Raw genomic sequence first — 18,115 nt, 5'->3', positions numbered from 1 at the left:
TGTAACACCGGCTATATGTGTACTAAATCATATGTCGTATCTGCGTTTTATACTGGTTCTCTGCTTTGTGCCTGAACTATAAGGTTGACGTAAAACCATCAAAACGTTCGCATCCGCTTTCGCTTTCTTAAATGTCAAAATGCCACCCAAAAAAAATTAAAACCCTGTCAAGATCAATTAACTTTTAAGGCTGCATTTGGAATTGGCGAAAGTAATAAACATGTAGCATCATCCGAGAGCGTCAGCGAGGCAAGTACATTTTCGAACAAGTTTTTGCTTAAATGGCTCTATTCAAAGAATTGAAATTGGAACTCAGTGTTAATGTAATGTGTTTTTAGTTATAACAAACTCGGAACTCAGTGTTAATGTTATGTGTTTTTAGTTATAACAGTTACTTCTAGAAATTAAAATGTTTATGAATCATTAAAATTTGGTTGATGTTTTAAGTTTTTTTATAAATTATTTGAAAACCAAAAAAGCTCATTGTTTTTGGAAAAAACTCATTGTTCAGCACATGTGCACTTTAAAAACTCATTGGTTAAAAACTGTCAATGTTATTAAAAAGAAACATTTAAAGAACGCCCTTGCAAGATTCAGAGCTTCATCGCACCAACTAGCAATTGAAACAGGTCAGTACCAAAATATTCCACAAGACGATTATGTACATATTTAAATCATGTAACAGGCAAGTGTAGAGTCACTTTATTTTAGTTTGCCCAAGATATCGCTCTGTCAGAAATAAATTATTTTAGCAATATTTATGCCACTGGCCATCCCTTACTAAATTTGAATTACTGATGACATCCAATGCAGAAAATATATTATATAGCATATCTTAATTTTTATATGCAGCAAATAAGACCAGAATATCGTAATTAAAATCTACGCCTCTGACTCTGCTAAACTGTATGAGATTATATTTACTACAAGACGATTATGTACATATTTAAATCATGTAACAGGCAAGTGTAGAGTCACTTTATTTTAGTTTGCCCAAGATATCGCTCTGTCAGAAATAAATTATTTTAGCAATATTTATGCCACTGGCCATCCCTTACTAAATTTGAATTACTGATGACATCCAATGCAGAAAAAATATTATATAGCATATCTTAATTTTTATATGCAGCAAATAAGACCAGAATATCGTAACTAAAATCTACGCCTCTTGCTCTGCTAAACTGTATGAGGTTATATTAACTATCTCATGCTCCTGATAAATTTATTTTGTTCTACCCATTGATCAATGTTTGTGGATGAAATGCTAAAAACATTGTAAAATGTTTTAAGCAATAAATGTTTTAAAGTGATATTATGGGCATTTTTCACTGTTGAATTGAGCTTAAAAGAATTAACAGGTCAAAAGAGTTAGTTAAAATGTGGTTACTTACCAATTATCTTCAACTCATCTTGCTACCAGTTGTTCATAAAAAATATATTTTATATTCAATATTCTTACGTGACCCACCCAGTCCTATAAGCCGAACTGATCCGTAAAACAAAATTGTGTCTTTGTGTCGTATGAAAGAATCTGCACTAAAACTCAATTTAGGTTCACATCGTACATGCATGATCAGTTGTCAAACGAAAGTACGGTTGATATTCAAATGCATTATTTTTCTCTTTCCGGGATATTGTGTTAGTATGTTGATGCTGCATTAACAAATATAAGTGTATATGTAGTGAAAACACCAAAAATAAACAACGGTTGCGATAGACACCTATAAACTGCTAGATGCCCATAATATCACTTTAACTTAAAATATATAGTTCTATTGTAATGAATTGTCTACCATTTTTCAACAGTAAATTTAGTGGGACGAAACTGCAATGTGACGGAACCTCCAGCATAAACCCCTTTTTTACTAATCTTGATTCAATGAAATAGATTTACTTTAAACTTCGGTAAACGGATAGAGTAGTTTTTTATCACTGCGATCAAATCAAATAAGATAAATGCATAAATTTGTCAAACTGAGTTGATTTCAAAAGAGAACCTAACGTTTAGATGCCGCCATTTTCTGTTCATGCTTCGGACAACTTCGGTATCATTCGAAACTTTTCGTTCATTTCAGCTTATTTTTCATTAACGATAGTGTCCGAGGTGATCAGAATGCTTCTGATGGTGTACATCGCGCGCAAAATTTGGTTGAAACATTGGCAAGAGAGGATGAGATGATAATGTGGGGACACATGTCCCCACTCCCTCAATCTTTGTGAAACTGGCGGATGAATCGTTATCTTTCGAACCGTTGATGTGGGGACATGAAATTTGTCCCAACTTTCCAACCTTGTCCCCAGATCGTGGGTGAAATGATCACTAAATGTCCCGACTTTTACAGTTCCAGCATCCCTCTCTCTCTCTCTTTCTGTCGCTCCCCCACTTTCTCTCTCTCTACTTTCCCGCCCCCCCTCTCTCTCTCTCTCTCCCCCCCCCCCACACTTTCTCTCTCTCTACTTTTCCCACCCTCTCTGTCCCTCTACCGCCCCACCCCTCTCTCTCCCTCTCCCACCATCCCTCTGTCACTATCTTTGTTTTCGTTGTTGGGGGGGGGGGGGGCTTTTATTAATTTAACATATTTGTTCCTTAAGAACATCTTTATGAAATGTTTAATGTGCCTTTGTGGGGAAATATCGCCAAGGTGCATCTTTCAACATTTAGCTGGTAACTGCCATTACTTTTTGCTGATGATATTGCAAATTGTGCAGATACTAGGGCTGCAACGAATCCAAAAAATATGTTCGGATCTGAATCCCAATCCAGATATGGTTTCTTACAGTTTTTCGAATCCGGAGTCCTCAGATAAGAGAAAATGATAATTTTCTGTCTAAATTAAGGAAATCAATGTTTTAGACGTATAATTAAACTATAAAACATTAAACATTTATTAACAAAAAACATAACAAAGTTCTCGTTTAACATTGTAGCAATGTCAAAATAAAACAAAACCTTAACACTTATTCTGACATTTTAAACACATGAGTGATTTCATTGGTGTGTCTTTACAACTGGAGATTTCATTCATAAAGACTGCATGATCATTGTCAACTGGGTCATGCGAGTTGTGTATCGTGTTATTTCTTAAAAGTTGCATTCAAAGGGTTAATTACGGATTATAATTGACAGCAACATAAATCTCTTGAAAAAAAAACATCAGCGAAAAAGGCGCGAACGAATTCGCTAAATGGTAGGCGATGTTCCAAGTGCGGATTAAAAGCGTTTATGGGTTTGCCCGTGACACCACATGTCTGCACATGTGTAGATACCGTAATTAAGATATCACGCGTCACCTTTAAATATCATGTTAAATGACAATCAATACCTTATTCATGCCAGGGACCTACACAAATAGGTCCATGTCCATGCTATGTTTTATTACTCTTAAAAGAATGCAGATGAACCTTATTTCTACTAATTACGTAATTTATATTTAAAAAAACACACACGAACTATGTGGTTGTCAGATCGATAACAGAAACTCTTTAAATCCTCAAATATATTCGATATAACCGTTTCGTTCCCTTGTTTTGGGTAGGGACCTATACAAACATATATAGGTCCATGTATATTTCTTCAGTACCGTTTAAGAGACGCGCGAGAGTATTCAGGGACGGGTAATCCGGGAGGTATCGATTTCTGGGATTGTCTATAAAAGACGAAGGATCTCGAATGATCTGCTATTTGACTGTCACACGTCAATAAATATCGACTTTTATACGTATCTTTAATCTTTTAAACAGAACCAGTCTGTTGTAAAAACAAAACTCGTGAAAACAGCGCTAGGTTACATACAACTATGAAAATAAATATTCGGAACCGAAATTTCCAGGGGTGGATCCGTAACCGCGAATCTAAAGTTGGATCCGATATCATCGGATATTTCGGGTACCCGTTGCAGCCCTGGCTTAGCAGAAACTGCTGTAAATCTACAGTTGCAGATAAATGCTATTGCATAATTTTGTACCTTTACAAGCATGCATTTGAATCTAAAAAAACTGAGGTAATAGTATTTAGAAATAGGGGTCCATTACGTCACTATGAGAAATTTTATTTCAATAATTGTCCAATAAATACAACGTCCGTCTATAAATATATGCGCCTATATAACCCAAAGTTATGCTGGTCGGCTGCAAAAACTAAATTAGCCATTCAGGGACGAAAAACATTATTTGCCATTAAAGAATACCAAATTCCGTTCGGATATTTCTGCTGTACAGAATTCTTTAAATTATTTGATGCCATGGTTACACCAATACTCACATTCGGGTCAGAAATCTGGGGATTCACATATAGTGATTCAATAGAGCGTGCACAAATAGAAGCTTGCAAATACTTTCTGGGCGTTAAAACTGCAGTCAATAACTGTGTAGCTTTAGGAGAATGTGGCCGTTTACCGATGTACGTCATTTATCACTCAAAATGTATAAAATACTGGTGTAAACTTCTCCAGATGCCTGATAGCAGATATCCAAAAAACTGTTATGAAATGTTAAAGTCATTAGATGATATTGGAAGGCGAAATTGGGCTACGGATGTAAAGGAGCTTCTTTTTAAATATGGGTTCGGCTTTATTTGGCTCTCATAGGATGTTGGTGATATTGATTTATTCATGCTCCTTTTTAAACAACATCTGACTGACTGTGCAGCTCAATCCTGGCACGAAAACATAAATGACTCTTCTAGATGCGATACTTACAGGCAATTTAAAAGTTTATTAAACACGGAACGATATTTAGACATTGTAATGCCATTTCATTGCAGGCAAGCGTTAGCGAGATTTCGTTGTTAGAGCCATAGGTTTCAAATAGAGTAAGGTAGACAATTAGGAATACCAAGAAATCTTAGAATATGTGCACATTGTCAATTAGAAAATGAATCCGTAAAAATAGAGGGTGAATATCATGTATTGTTTTAATGTTCTAAATATGCTGAAATTAGGCAAACCTATTTGTAAAATTGGTATCATGGCAGGCAAACTGTTTAAAATTTCTTTGATCTTTTAAGAAATGAAAATGAATTTGTTATTAATAAAATAGCCTTTTATGTTAACCAGTTAATACGTTTTTCATATGGAACGTAATACTTGTAGTTGAAGTATGTTTGGTCGTTTTTGTAGTTTTTTTCCAGTCAAATGATATTGTACATATATACGTAGGGACAACTCTCTGTATTATCTGTATAATTTATATATTATGTATTGAGAAGAAAGTCTTTATTGACCATTGAAAACTGGTCAAAGTCATAGCAGTTGCCTCCCTTAAAATAAGATTGTTAGCTTGTCAAAGCATGTGGACAATATTAAGACAACTTTGGGAGGAGGTCTTTGAGTATTGCCGTATTCTATTCAATGTGGTAAAAAAAGCATAAATAACACATATCTCATAGATGTTTAATATGTTCATGCCTCTAATGAACGGAACCAGTCAAAAAAATGTCCAGTTTCGTTTGGTAACATAGTTGCAGAAGGTTCAAATTTAGTGTTTACAGAGTTTTTTTTATTAAAAGAAATCGCGACATTGCGGACAAACATCAACCGCATGTTCCTGACACAGCTCTGTTGTGAAAAATTAAAAACCGTGACAAATTTAGAAAACGTACGTTTGAACTTTGATTTATGTATAAGCTCACCTGAGCACGAAAAGATTATGGTAAGCTATTGTGCTAAAGAGTTCTCCGGCGTCGTGTCTCGTATGGTAGTCGTAGTCAACAATTTGCTGAATACGACATCTCTTCATAAACTAACAAGTGAATTTTCACGCCACGAGGGTTACTTATTTCCCGTATACGTGTGTACACAGTATATATTGTAAGATAAAAAAGGCCCAGAGGATTGTTATTTGACATGTAACTTCTTATGGTGGTCACCTGTCAACTTTGCAAAAAATACCCCTGTGGTAATAATTTGCTCAACCTGTGGGTGGGTCGGGACAAAGTTGGTTAGCGTGTGGCTATGATATTAATTAGTAAAAACATCATTTTGAATGAAAAATAATCGAATCATAACGAAAAATCCACTTGTCAGGAAAAACAATCACTATCAAATATATATATTTAATAGTGATTTTTTTAAAGAGAAGTTGATTTTTCGTTATAATTTGATTATTTTTTCATTCAAAATGATGTTTTACTAATAAAAATCATAGCAACTGTGGGTCGGAAGCGGGATACTAGTTTATGTTATGTGTATATAGGATGCATGTATTTGATCTTTAACATCCTTTAGTGGTAATCTTCGCATGTGCTACCACACGGACCATATAGTTGGTATGTGTTATGTTACATCATAAAGTTTTCCTATTCCAAAGTTATTCCTTCTTGATGATGTGGTGAAGTGGCCATTCCCTGCTCAGGTAACTTCTTTTATTTTACTCATCATTGTGGCAACTTTTTTTTCCCAGTTAAGATCAGTCCAATGTCACGATTTCAAGGAAATATGTAATAATGATTGCAGGTTACAAGTGGGATTAATTCAACCAACACAGTGAATACTTCTTGCACATTAAATTATTCTGATTGGTTAATATTTTTATATGAAACAAAATAAGCTATTTAAATATTTTATTTGTTCAAGATAGTTTTGATAATGTTCCAACTGTTATCACAAATTAAAAAACAAAACAACAAAGACACAATTTTGGGCACATGGGGGAAGGTGGAAAAAGCATCACAGACATACACACAATATTGTATACATCTGTTTAGTTTATGAATATCCATGTTCAAATTGAAAAAACAAACAAACTGATCAATCACATTAAACGACAAAATAATTGGAAGGTTTCTATAGTTTAGCTAAAATTGAGCGCTATATAAAATATTGAAGTCGGAGTACTAGATTGATGAATTCCTGAAGATGCATGATTGGTATAAAAATGTTTTCGATTTCTTTCCAAGAAATATTCGAACTCACGACTATAAAAAGAGACCCATTTTGCCGAAAAGAGTCAAGATCTTTTTAGATTTAATCAGCTTTAGTCAGAGATGTATATCACATCTGCAGTTCTTCTTAAGTTAGAATCATCGTGGGCAACTGTTTCCACATTTCGGAAGGCACAATGTGTAAGTGTTGAAAGTTAAATTTGTGATAGTTTTCACATTTCTCAGACATTCGCTTTTTGAGCTCATGTGAAGTATTCCTCTTTCACAGGGCAATAAATAGATGATTAAGGTTATACGCTCCGTTAATGCAAAATCATGAAAGATATATACACATGATCAACAGTCAAATGCAATTTCAATGATAGTAACAGAAGCAATGAAACGCCACTACAATCGCTGAGATTCATTTGCAACCGGAATTTCTATTTCCTCGGTGTCAATTTGTTTTCCGCACTTCATTGAAAATCTCGGACAAAACGGAAGATAACGGAAAAATTCGACTCTATCCAAATATTTCTGTATAAAAGGAATATCGTAGGTCCTCAACGCTGATTGGTCAGAACCCACATCGCCGCCATGTTGCCGCCATTTTGTGATACCTCTTTCCTCGTCTGTTCCTGATGCATAATAGTACAAGTAATCAATGCATGATGAGGTTCAAGTTTGACTTGAAGGTAGTCACATGGTTCTTTAGCGCGTGACACCTTCCCATAAAGGTCAACATTTGTGCTACGTTATTTTGAAATCATTCAATTCATGATCAAGTAATTGTATAAACACAAGTTTGAAAATTAAAAGGCCATTTACACTAAAATTCAACGAATATTTCGAACAAAATTTCGAAAAAAAAATTAACACAATACAAAAATCAATGTCCCTTATAGAAATATCCACAATTTCAACGCTAGATGTGGTTTGGAAGCATTGATTTAAAAAGATACAAAACGCTCTTTTTTGTGGAACAATATATTCAAAACATCTTCATGAGCCATATAAGTGTTCGTGTGTCGTATGATATCGTTGCGGGAAATTAAAATGGCATACATTGTGCCACTCACAAATAAAAACGAGCATTTTGTATCTCGTTAAATCAATTTTACCAGACCACATCTAGCGTTGAAATTTTGGCTCTTGCAATCGGAAACACTGATTTGTTATTGGAAAACTTTATTTTACGAAATAATTTCCGAAATAATCGTTGATTTGGAGTATTAATGTTACTTTGAGTCTTGTATTGCAACGACGCACCTGTGAGTTTTATTGAAGGTAGCCACGTGTTTCTTGCGCGCGACATAATGTCGCATATATTTAAAAAAGTGTGCTACGTTACGTTGAACTCTTTCAATATCAGACAAAGGCTTTGTCTGATATTGAAAGAGTTCAACGTAACGTAGGTCACAAAGGTAACGAATGATAAGCCCAATTTGCCAATAAAGTGCTGCACTCTGACCCTGTACTTCGATAATTGACCTAGTCACTTAAATGTACCAAATGGTTCATGCACACGCCATTTCGTAACATAATTATGGTTGAATGTTCGTAGCAAGTTAATCCGAAATCCTTTGGGAGAATTGGAATCCGATAAGTTTCAAGACAGACTGACAGACGGACAGACAGCTTTAATTACAAGACAGAGTGCTGTCAATACAGCCCCTGTATCTATTAGTGTTTCTACCAATGTTGGTGCACTTAACATATACACGTACTTAACAATTAAACATGATCGTATATTGTAGTTTACAACAACCATACAAACAAGCAATAAAATAAGTACATAGGTTTACCTGGAATGGTGTTGTCGAGAATAAAACCCGTCATTCCGCCTACAAACATGCTGGTACCTAATAGTACGGAGATTATTTGATCCGCTACGTCACTACCTGAAAATAAATAATACCTTCTTTGTGCGAATAGTATGTGAGTTATTTGTATACATCTTACAAATTGGTTCGACATATTACAATATAAATGTGTATGTTACATATTTTGATGTGTTGTGGTAATACGTTTTGATGAATATAACTCAAAAGAACCCGTATGTACAAGAGTAAATCAACGAACATGATAGAGAGTTATTTAAAACAAAAGTTACCTTTAATAAAACATCATATGCATAAAATATACTTCGAATACTTGGCGTGGTCTTCCTTATTAATTGCAGCAATATCGTCATTACATAGAAATACCTTTACCTCCCGATGCTCGAACTTGTACCTGTGTTTATGGCTTTGTTTCCGGCGATCCACTTGGGGAAGCTGAGCCCGAAGAACATGGAGACGCCGAGGATGAATATGTTCCTCGAGGAATTGAGGTCCACGTACTGGAGATTGGAGATGCCCACGGCCGTGATCATGCCTGCAATGGAGGGAATGAATGGGAATATATTGAGGCATCGCTGTGGAAAAACGGGGCTTAATGCATGTGCGCAAAATGTCGTAACAGATTTGCCTGTGCAGTCTTTGTTTCCAGTTTAGGCGGAAAGTGTCGTCCCTGATCAACCTGTGAGGACCGCGAATGTTAATCTGAGGCGACACTTAACGCACATGCATAAATCACATTTTTCTTAAAGCGAGGACCATTTGTTTGTTTCGGTATGATGAATCGTTATTGTTTGACCGGGAAGGAAGATAAAGAATACTAGGTTAGCGTTGAATAGAGAAAAGTTTATGTTGCGAGGCTCGGAACGCCGGGAGCGCGAGCCTAGGCGAACTTCTCTCTATTCAACGCTAATCCTAGTATTGTTTTTATCCTATCGCATTTTTACTAAGAAAGAAAAAAAACAACAAACGTGGCATGTTTGGAAACTTCAAAAACAATGAAACACAGCGAACGAGTGTTTGTTTATTAATGACGTCATTTGTCCGTGCACGCGACAGGTTTTTTCAACAAGGTGGGATAGAGGCTAGTCTATTCCATGGGGTGTTATACCGTCAATGTTGCGGTGAAGATGGGATAAAACAATATTATCATTTAAGTTGGAGATATAAACTATTGTCAAGCTCGGTTCTTCAAAGCTGCAAGTGTGATCGAATTTAAAACCAACTCGACCTGTACAATCAATGAAAACGTTTATTTAAAATTATGTTGCAAATCAATACAAGCATACAATTCAAGCCATTGCCACGTCGATTTCGACACATCTTGTTTATGTTTTGAATTTCAGTTGTCCTTTTTAAGAGCCTTAACAACCCTAGAGGTATCTTTGTATGTAGAAAAGGGTTAACAGTATATTGATAGACAGGTTATAACATCGGGCATCAGATCCTACGGACAATTGTTCCCACGCTGGTTTCGACATACGGCATCGGCTCTTACGTTTTTCACCACCGTCACTTTTGGTCCTATTATGGTTTGACAGCCCGGCCCAGACCACGGCAAAGTGAAATTAAAATTATCATTTTTGTTGTATGCATTTCCACAAAATTACGCTGAAATCAATATAAAATTATCGTGATTAAATTGATACAATTTTTACCACAATGAACTTAATAACCCACGTGATTTCTGGGACAACGGGACTACATTCGTGGGTGTAAAGAGTCGTCCTCGTAGATAAGCCTCTGCAGTTCGCCATTTTTTGCCTGAACTGGATTTTGTTTAGAAGAATCTTCCTTTAGACGAAAAATTCTACAGAAGTGGAAAGTGACGTCATAGATTTCCATGTGGGGAGTACACAGGCCTATCTGGGACAACACTTTACGCACAAGCCCATCTTGTAAAGACTTAGACCCATGTAAATAAGTTAAAATTGTTCAATGTTGGACTGTAAACATATTTCAAGTATTTAATTCGTGAATAATGTGCTCTCAGTGGTATCTGATGCGAGGAGTTAGCCAATCACATAATTCCATGTATACAATATGAATTGAAAAAGGATTTTTGACAAAGCTTACCAAACATGACCATGAACATTCCGCCAACGACGGGATCAGGAATGGTGACGAAGAGCGCCCCGAACTTGCCCAGACATCCGAGGACGATCATGATTGCCCCACCCACCTGAACCACACGGCGGCTTCCCACCTGGGGTATGGAGACGAGAAAACATGGGAACAGATACATGATTGCCCCACCCACCTGAACCACACGGTGGCTTCCCACCTGGAGTAGGGAGACGAGAAAACATTGGAACAGATACATGATTGCCCCACCCACCTGAACCACACCGCGGCTTCCCACCTGGGGTAGGGAGACGAGAAAACATGGGAACAGATACATGATTGCCCCACCCACCTGAACCACACGGCGGCTTCCCACCTGGGGTAGGAAGACGAGAAAACATGGGAACAGATACAAGGTGCAACAGCTAGTATGTAAACTGCCCACCTCTTGACGGAATAAGAGAGATGTACAGAAGTATATCGGGGAAAAGGAAGGTGTAGTTATAACAATATCAGCAGAAGCAATTACTTCTGAGGATGTGTAAAGATCATAGTGACTATGTCGATTTTGCACTGCAAAATAAACAAGAAATAATAAATTATCAAATAAAAACAACTAAAGAGATCTGTAATAGGATCTACTGATATGATATAAAATCACAGCGGGCATTCTAACTTTGGTGATCCTTATGGCGCCCACGTTCTCGCTGGATGAAGCAGTATCATTACCCACTCACCTTGGAGATCCAAGTGGCGACCACGTTCTCGCTGGATGAAGTATTACCGTTACCCACTCACCTTGGAGATCCCAGTGGCGCCCACGTTCTCGCTGTATGAAGTATTACCGTTACCCACTCACCTTGGAGATCCTAGCGGCGCCCACGTTCTCGCTGAATGAAGTAGTACCGTTACCCACTCACCTTGGAGATCCCAGTGGCGCCCACGTTCTCGCTGTATGAAGTATTACCGTTACCCAATCACCTTGGAGATCCCAGTGGCGCCCACGTTCTCGCTGTATGAAGTAGTACCGTTACCCACTCACCTTGGAGATCCCAGTGGCGCCCACGTTCTCGCTGTATGAAGTACTACCGTTACCCACTCACCTTGGAGATCCCAGTGGCGCCCACGTTCTCACTGTATGAGGTAGTACCGTTACCCACTCACCTTGGTTAACCCAATGTCGCCCACGTCCTCGCTGTATGAGGTGGTACCGTTACCCACTCACTTTGGTGATCTCAATGGCGCCCACGTCCTCGCTGTATGAGGTGGTACCGTTACCCACTCACTTTGGTGATCTCGATGGCGCCCACGTTCTCACTGTATGAGGTAGTACTGTTACCCACTCACCTTGGTTATCCCAATGACTCCCACGTCCTCGCTGTATGTCGTAGTAACGTTACACACTTACCTTGGTGATCTCAATAGCGCCCAAGTTATCGCTGTATGGCGTAGTACCGTTACCCACTCACCTTGGTGATCCCTATGGCGCCAACGTTCTCGCTGTATGAGGTGGTGCCGTTACCGGAGCCCATGGCGCCTGCCAACACGCAACAAATACCCTCCACTCCAATACCTTAAAAGAAAATAAAGCAATGACATTATCTGTACTTTATTAACCGTAAATACCTCCCTATATGTAAACGCTTTCTCAGGACCACTTAGGGTTTTCATAAATATTAAATTTTTATCAAAGGATTTCTTAAAGAATAAAGTTATTAACAAATAAATAGCATTTTGATGTCTTGATTTTGTTTAAAGAATTTTAATGAAATAACACTAAAATGAAAAAGAAGAACTTAACACGATCCAAAATATTTTGCTTGCAGTACAAATCATTAAACAGTAAAGCACTCCTTCACACGAGCTAATAATCTCGTTCGAACGCCACATTTAAGGGGTCTTTTCACATATTTTTGGCATGTATTGAAGCATGTCATTAAATGCTTTATATTGATGAATTTCAACATTTGACCTAAAAATCTAATGCAAAAAAACAACAAGAATACAATAAAAAAAAAAAAAAAAGTAACCCTCAACTGGGCTCGAACCACTAACCCCTGGAGTCATGGTGTAAAAAGTATCCACTTTGTCCACTCGACCATCCGTGCTCATGCTAATAGGGGATGTATTTATTATTTATATAAGCAATCCTTGTAATTTCCAAAAAATATAACGACAGCAACAGAACTTTGCAAATTATTCAATCGTTTCGCGTTGCAACGCTTTATACTTTTCAGGTTCTCAAATCGTCAAAAGATGCATATAATGGATATTTCAGAGCATGGTAAATGTTCAGTATTACTGTTTCCTCACAAATATCATACCTAAAACGAAAATTTGCGAATCTGAAACAACTTTTTTTACTTTTGCCAATTTACCAAAACGTGAAAAGGCCCCTTTAAGTAATAGGAACGAGTCATAAGTCGTGGTTACGACATAAATAGCAAATGTTCATCTGTGCGTCCGTGATATTTATGTATCAATATAAATGTGAATTGTACGAAAATCAAATAATGCCATGAGATTTTTAAATAAATAATATTTCTAATAAGCACGGGTTGGTTCGTGTGTTTTCCCGACATAAACGAAGTCAATGATCGTTCATTCATTAAATAAACTCATGACTATTCTAAAACGATACAAGCTGCGTGTAGACAGTTAATTATATTCTAATGCGCAGAAATGTAAAATTTACGTCATATTTTTGTGTGCAATTCTTGAAATATATAACGATTAGAATTTTACAAGATTGTATGTAAACTATTAGATTTCTGTACCCAACAAGTAACAGTACATAAAATACTCAGTTTATTAAATGCTAGTACAAGTATATAAAATTCATATTACTATATGCAATGCTTGTATGTATGTATGATTTATTCTACGTAGAAATAAAATTGTGCAAGCAAACGGTGTGACGTTATGATTGTTTATCGGCTTATCAGAAGAGAGGTCATTGACCTACTCGACTTTTAGCGGTCTCGTACTTGAAAGGTTTGCTTATACACATTTTCCCATGACTTTCAAGCGATAGAAAATGTTGATGAACAGGGCGGTAAAAAGAAAGATGAAAGTGTATTTCATAGATACAATGTTGGTCGACAGCTTTATGGGTTTATGATATGAACGTACACGTATAGGTAGATATCTAAATTTGAATAGAACTGCCTAGTTAAGGTTTTCCGTGCATTACCTTTGAAGTACGAGCCCTGTGCCCAACAATAAGCTCCTTACAAACAAGTGTATACAGTTGTGAAAACAGCCTTAATCAAAATATGTTTTTACCATAAACCAACGTTATGCAATATTAACGTTTGCGCCAACATTTGCTATATGTGGCGACTTAAACATCATTTTCATAAATCATTAAATTTTTAAACACGCACATCATGCGCCAAACGTGCATTACCGCGATTGACCGCGTGCACGGGAGGGGGCGGAGCTCCGGAAAGTCTCGCGCATGCGTAGTAATCGCCAATGGACTCGATCATTGAGGACAGGACACCTGCCAACATCCCAAACACAGCCGCCGTGCTGACAGTCGGGGTGCCCCACTGACCTGAAATGAAACACGTATAAGTTATTTTCATTTGTGACCACAATCGCTATTGCCCAGATGGGACCCGCCTTTCTCGTATGGTTTAAAGATATGTGTTGGTATAAGGATTCGATATCAGTTATTTTTTGCTGTATATTTAACAGACCGTACCTTTTGGATTGGAAAAAAAAGCTCGATTAAAACACATATTGGGATAAATGAAACATTATTATTATGATTATTAATAACACTATTCAAATTGATAATAAATTAATAAGAGCATGTTGAACTGCATTTTAAAATGTATTTTATGAAGTGCTACGGACATGTATCGCTGTATAATACAATATCAATAAACCAATTATAGAGTTTAATGAATTTATTAGAAATGTTTGGCCATCATATTGCAAATATAACCCAAAAATTGGTTAACTCAATCCGTGCTTGATGATTACCTACTATGTACCTCAGTAAGACAAATAGTAACTTTAATTGTCGTTTAATACTAGCTCGATAAAGCAGTGTTTCACTTATTCAGTGATTTGTATGTTGTGAAACAAAAGGATAATGTCCACCAAAAATTGACTGAAAACCATAACGTCCTCATTCTGGGACAAATATGCTTTATGCAACTGCGTAAAGCCTCGTCCATGATTAGTCTAATTAGTCTAGTCAGGGACGACATTTTCCACTTTATTGTATTTTTCGTTAAGGAAGTTATTTCTTGACGAAATTCAAGTTAAGGCAGAAAATGTCGTCCCTGATTAGCATGTGCGGACTGCACATGCTATTCTGGTATGACACTTTAAGCACATACATTCAACCCCCTTTATCACAGAGCCCATAATTCACTTATTCCTTTGCGCCACCTACCAGGATACGGAAACCGGAACCAATCCGACTCATAAAGGACTGCGGTCTTGATGTCGGTGCGCGCCTTGTAGCCCCACTGGCCGTCAACTTTCGGGAACGCACCGGAAGCGGTCAGGATCACGCAAACGATCCAGGATACGATCATAGCGAGCAGCACCTACAATCACGTGCCATTGAAGGATATCATAGCGAGCAGCAACTACAATCACGTGACATTGAAGGATATCATAGCGAGCAGCAACTACAATCACGTGACATTGCAGGGTATCGTTTTCAGCCGAAAAAATCCGTTTCCAACGCAGCATTTTCAAATCGCTCAGTGTGCCTTCAATATTTGTATCTGTATGTCCCGTAATTGGTTATTTAACCTACATTTTTTTCTAAAGGCTACATTCCTGATCTGTCCTTTATCTGTTAATACCGAGTATTAACGTAAAATCAGTGGATAAAATATATTTAAACTAAATGCATTAAGTGTCTTGAAACAGACAGCTCCATTGATACACTACAAGGCTCTTATTAATAAGTTTCTAATACTAGTATACAAGGTATAATAGTAGAAGAGAAGTCACGTAAAAAAGTATAGAGCAGTGATTTTTAGCTTTTTTAAGCATCAACATTAATTTAGACATGAACCTGCTAAAGGATGATAATGGTATTTATACTGTGAATGGAAGACTTGCGACCGGGAGGTCACGGGTTCGATCCCAACCGTGGTAGCATTCTATAGATCTCCCACAAAGACACCCAGTACTGGTTCGAGGCCAAGAGAAACGGACTCGAGAGCGATTCAATTTGCCCGAGGCTTGCGATGCAATCGAGCTAAAATATATAGGTTAAAACTTATGTAATCCTACCGGATGGTTGAATATGTGCATGCGCATGGTGGTACACTTACCTGAAAACAGAATACATGAAAATGGGCGTGGTGGTAAAACTATCTGAACCGGATTTATATGGACCTGCCAGCATGAGGCTGAATATAGGCATGCGCGTGATGCTTAAACTATCGGAAAGCGGCTGCATACGGGCATGGAGGGTTAGTATATCAATTAGAAACAGAATGAAAACGGGCGTGGTTATATTGATATACCTTGCAGAAAGAGAATGAATATGGGCATGCATGTGGTGGTAAACCTACAGGAAACAGGCCGAGTATATGCATGCGCAATTCACCTACAGTTAACAGACTGAATATGAAGATGCGCGAGGTGGTACTCCTACCGGAAACAGACTGAATATAGACATGCGCGTCGTAAAGTACGAACCGGATAAAGGCTCAACGTTTCGAACTTACCAAAACAGACTGATAATAGACATGCGTGTGGTGATATGCCTGCCCGAAATAGAGTGAATATAATTAAAAGAGGCCTTTTCACAGATTTTGGCATATTTTGAAGTTTGTCATTTAATGCTTTATATTGATAAATGCAAACATTGGATCTTAAAAGCTCCATTAAAAAATCAAGAATTAAATTTAAAAAAGGAAAAAAAAGTAGCCGGTACCAGGGCTCGAACCAGTGATCCCCGGAGTCCTGGAATTAGTCTGAAGTAAAAACGCATTAGCCCTCTCGGCTATTCCGCCGGATTTACACAGTTTTGTTTTTTTTAAATCAGAGTTTATTTACAGGTCCTACCGGCCTCTTCACGAGGTCTTTGAGGTCCGACCTGTCACAGTACTTTACACAGTTAAAGTATTTTATACCTTATATAAGTAATGTTCGTAGTTTCGTAAATTTAAACGACAACAACAGAACTCTCCAAATTATTCAATCGTTTCGCGTTGCAACGCTTTATAATTTTTGGGTTTTCAAATCGTCAAAAGATACATATAATGGCTATATTGGACTATGGTAAATGTTCAGTAATACTGTTTCCTTACAAATATCATAACTAAAACGAAAATCTGCGAATCTGAAACAACTTTTTTCAATTTTGTCAATTTACCAAACCGTGAAAAGATCCCTTTAAAGCATTTGTGCGGTGGTTTACCTACCGGAAATAGGCTAAATATGGGCATGCGCGTAGTGGTACAGCCTTTGCCCCTCTCCGCAACGAGGCAGGGAATCTTGATGTTGCGCAGATACTGGGAGAACAGCGCTATCAGAAACATCGTCCTACAAGTTGTAACCAATAACTTATCACGGGATGACATTCAGAAACATCGTCCTACAAGTTGTAACCAATAACTTATCACGGGATTACAATCAGAAACATCGTCCTACAAGTTGTAACCAATAACTTATCACGGGATTACATGTACTCATCAATGTCAAAATGAGCCTCGCTCAGGAGAATGAGCCTCGCTCAGGAGAATGAGCCTCGCTCAGGAGAATGAGCCTCGCTCAGAAGAATGAGCCTCGCTCAGGAGAATGAGCCTCGCTCAGGAAAATGAGCCTCGCTCAGGGAAAACGTGGCGTTATGCATGTCATTAAGGCGATGTACCACTGTATGAGCCTCGCTCAGGGAAAACGTGGCGTTATGCATGTCATTAAGATGATGTACCACTGTATGAGCCTCGCTCAGGGAAAACGTGGCGTTATGCATGTCATTAAGGCGATGTACCACTGTATGAGCCTCGCTCAGGGAAAACGTGGCGTTATGCATGTCATTAAGGCGATGTACCACTGTATGAGCCTCGCTCAGGGAAAACGTGGCGTTATGCATGTCATTAAGGCGATGTACCACTGTATGAGCCTCGCTCAGGGAAAACGTGGCGTTATGCATGTCATTAAGGCGATGTACCACTGTATGAGCCTCGCTCAGGGAAAACGTGGCGTTATGCATGTCATTAAGGCGATGTACCACTGTATGAGCCTCGCTCAGGGAAAACGTGGCGTTATGCATTTCATTAAGGCGATGTACCACTGTATGAGCCTCGCTCAGGGAAAACGTGGCGTTATGCATGTCATTAAGGCGATGTACCACTGTATGAGCCTCGCT

General features: G+C 37.8%; 1 protein-coding gene across 11 annotated transcripts in view; it reads right to left on the bottom strand.

The window, feature by feature from the left end:
• Nucleotides 1–6,487: 6,487 nt before the first annotated feature.
• LOC127855665 (solute carrier family 23 member 1-like) overlaps nucleotides 6,488–18,115 on the bottom strand; it is a 53,316-nt gene continuing 41,688 nt past the window's right edge. For all 11 annotated transcript variants that reach the window (XM_052391413.1, XM_052391410.1, XM_052391412.1 and 8 more), the window contains 8 exons: nucleotides 17,169–17,289; nucleotides 15,173–15,329; nucleotides 14,171–14,320; nucleotides 12,231–12,334; nucleotides 10,774–10,903; nucleotides 9,095–9,235; nucleotides 8,665–8,760; nucleotides 6,488–7,497 (listed from right to left, as the gene is read on the bottom strand). In XM_052391413.1, the coding sequence (XP_052247373.1) occupies nucleotides 7,268–7,497; nucleotides 8,665–8,760; nucleotides 9,095–9,235; nucleotides 10,774–10,903; nucleotides 12,231–12,334; nucleotides 14,171–14,320; nucleotides 15,173–15,329; nucleotides 17,169–17,289 (1,129 nt within the window). In that variant the 3' untranslated portion in view covers nucleotides 6,488–7,267. The remainder of the gene's footprint in view (nucleotides 7,498–8,664; nucleotides 8,761–9,094; nucleotides 9,236–10,773; nucleotides 10,904–12,230; nucleotides 12,335–14,170; nucleotides 14,321–15,172; nucleotides 15,330–17,168; nucleotides 17,290–18,115) is intronic.

The sequence above is a fragment of the Dreissena polymorpha genome, chromosome 13 (assembly GCF_020536995.1).
Source record: "Dreissena polymorpha isolate Duluth1 chromosome 13, UMN_Dpol_1.0, whole genome shotgun sequence".
Taxonomy (NCBI): domain Eukaryota; kingdom Metazoa; phylum Mollusca; class Bivalvia; order Myida; family Dreissenidae; genus Dreissena; species Dreissena polymorpha.
The sequence above is the reverse complement of the archived record's forward strand: the minus strand, read 5'-3'. Positions and strand labels throughout refer to the sequence as shown.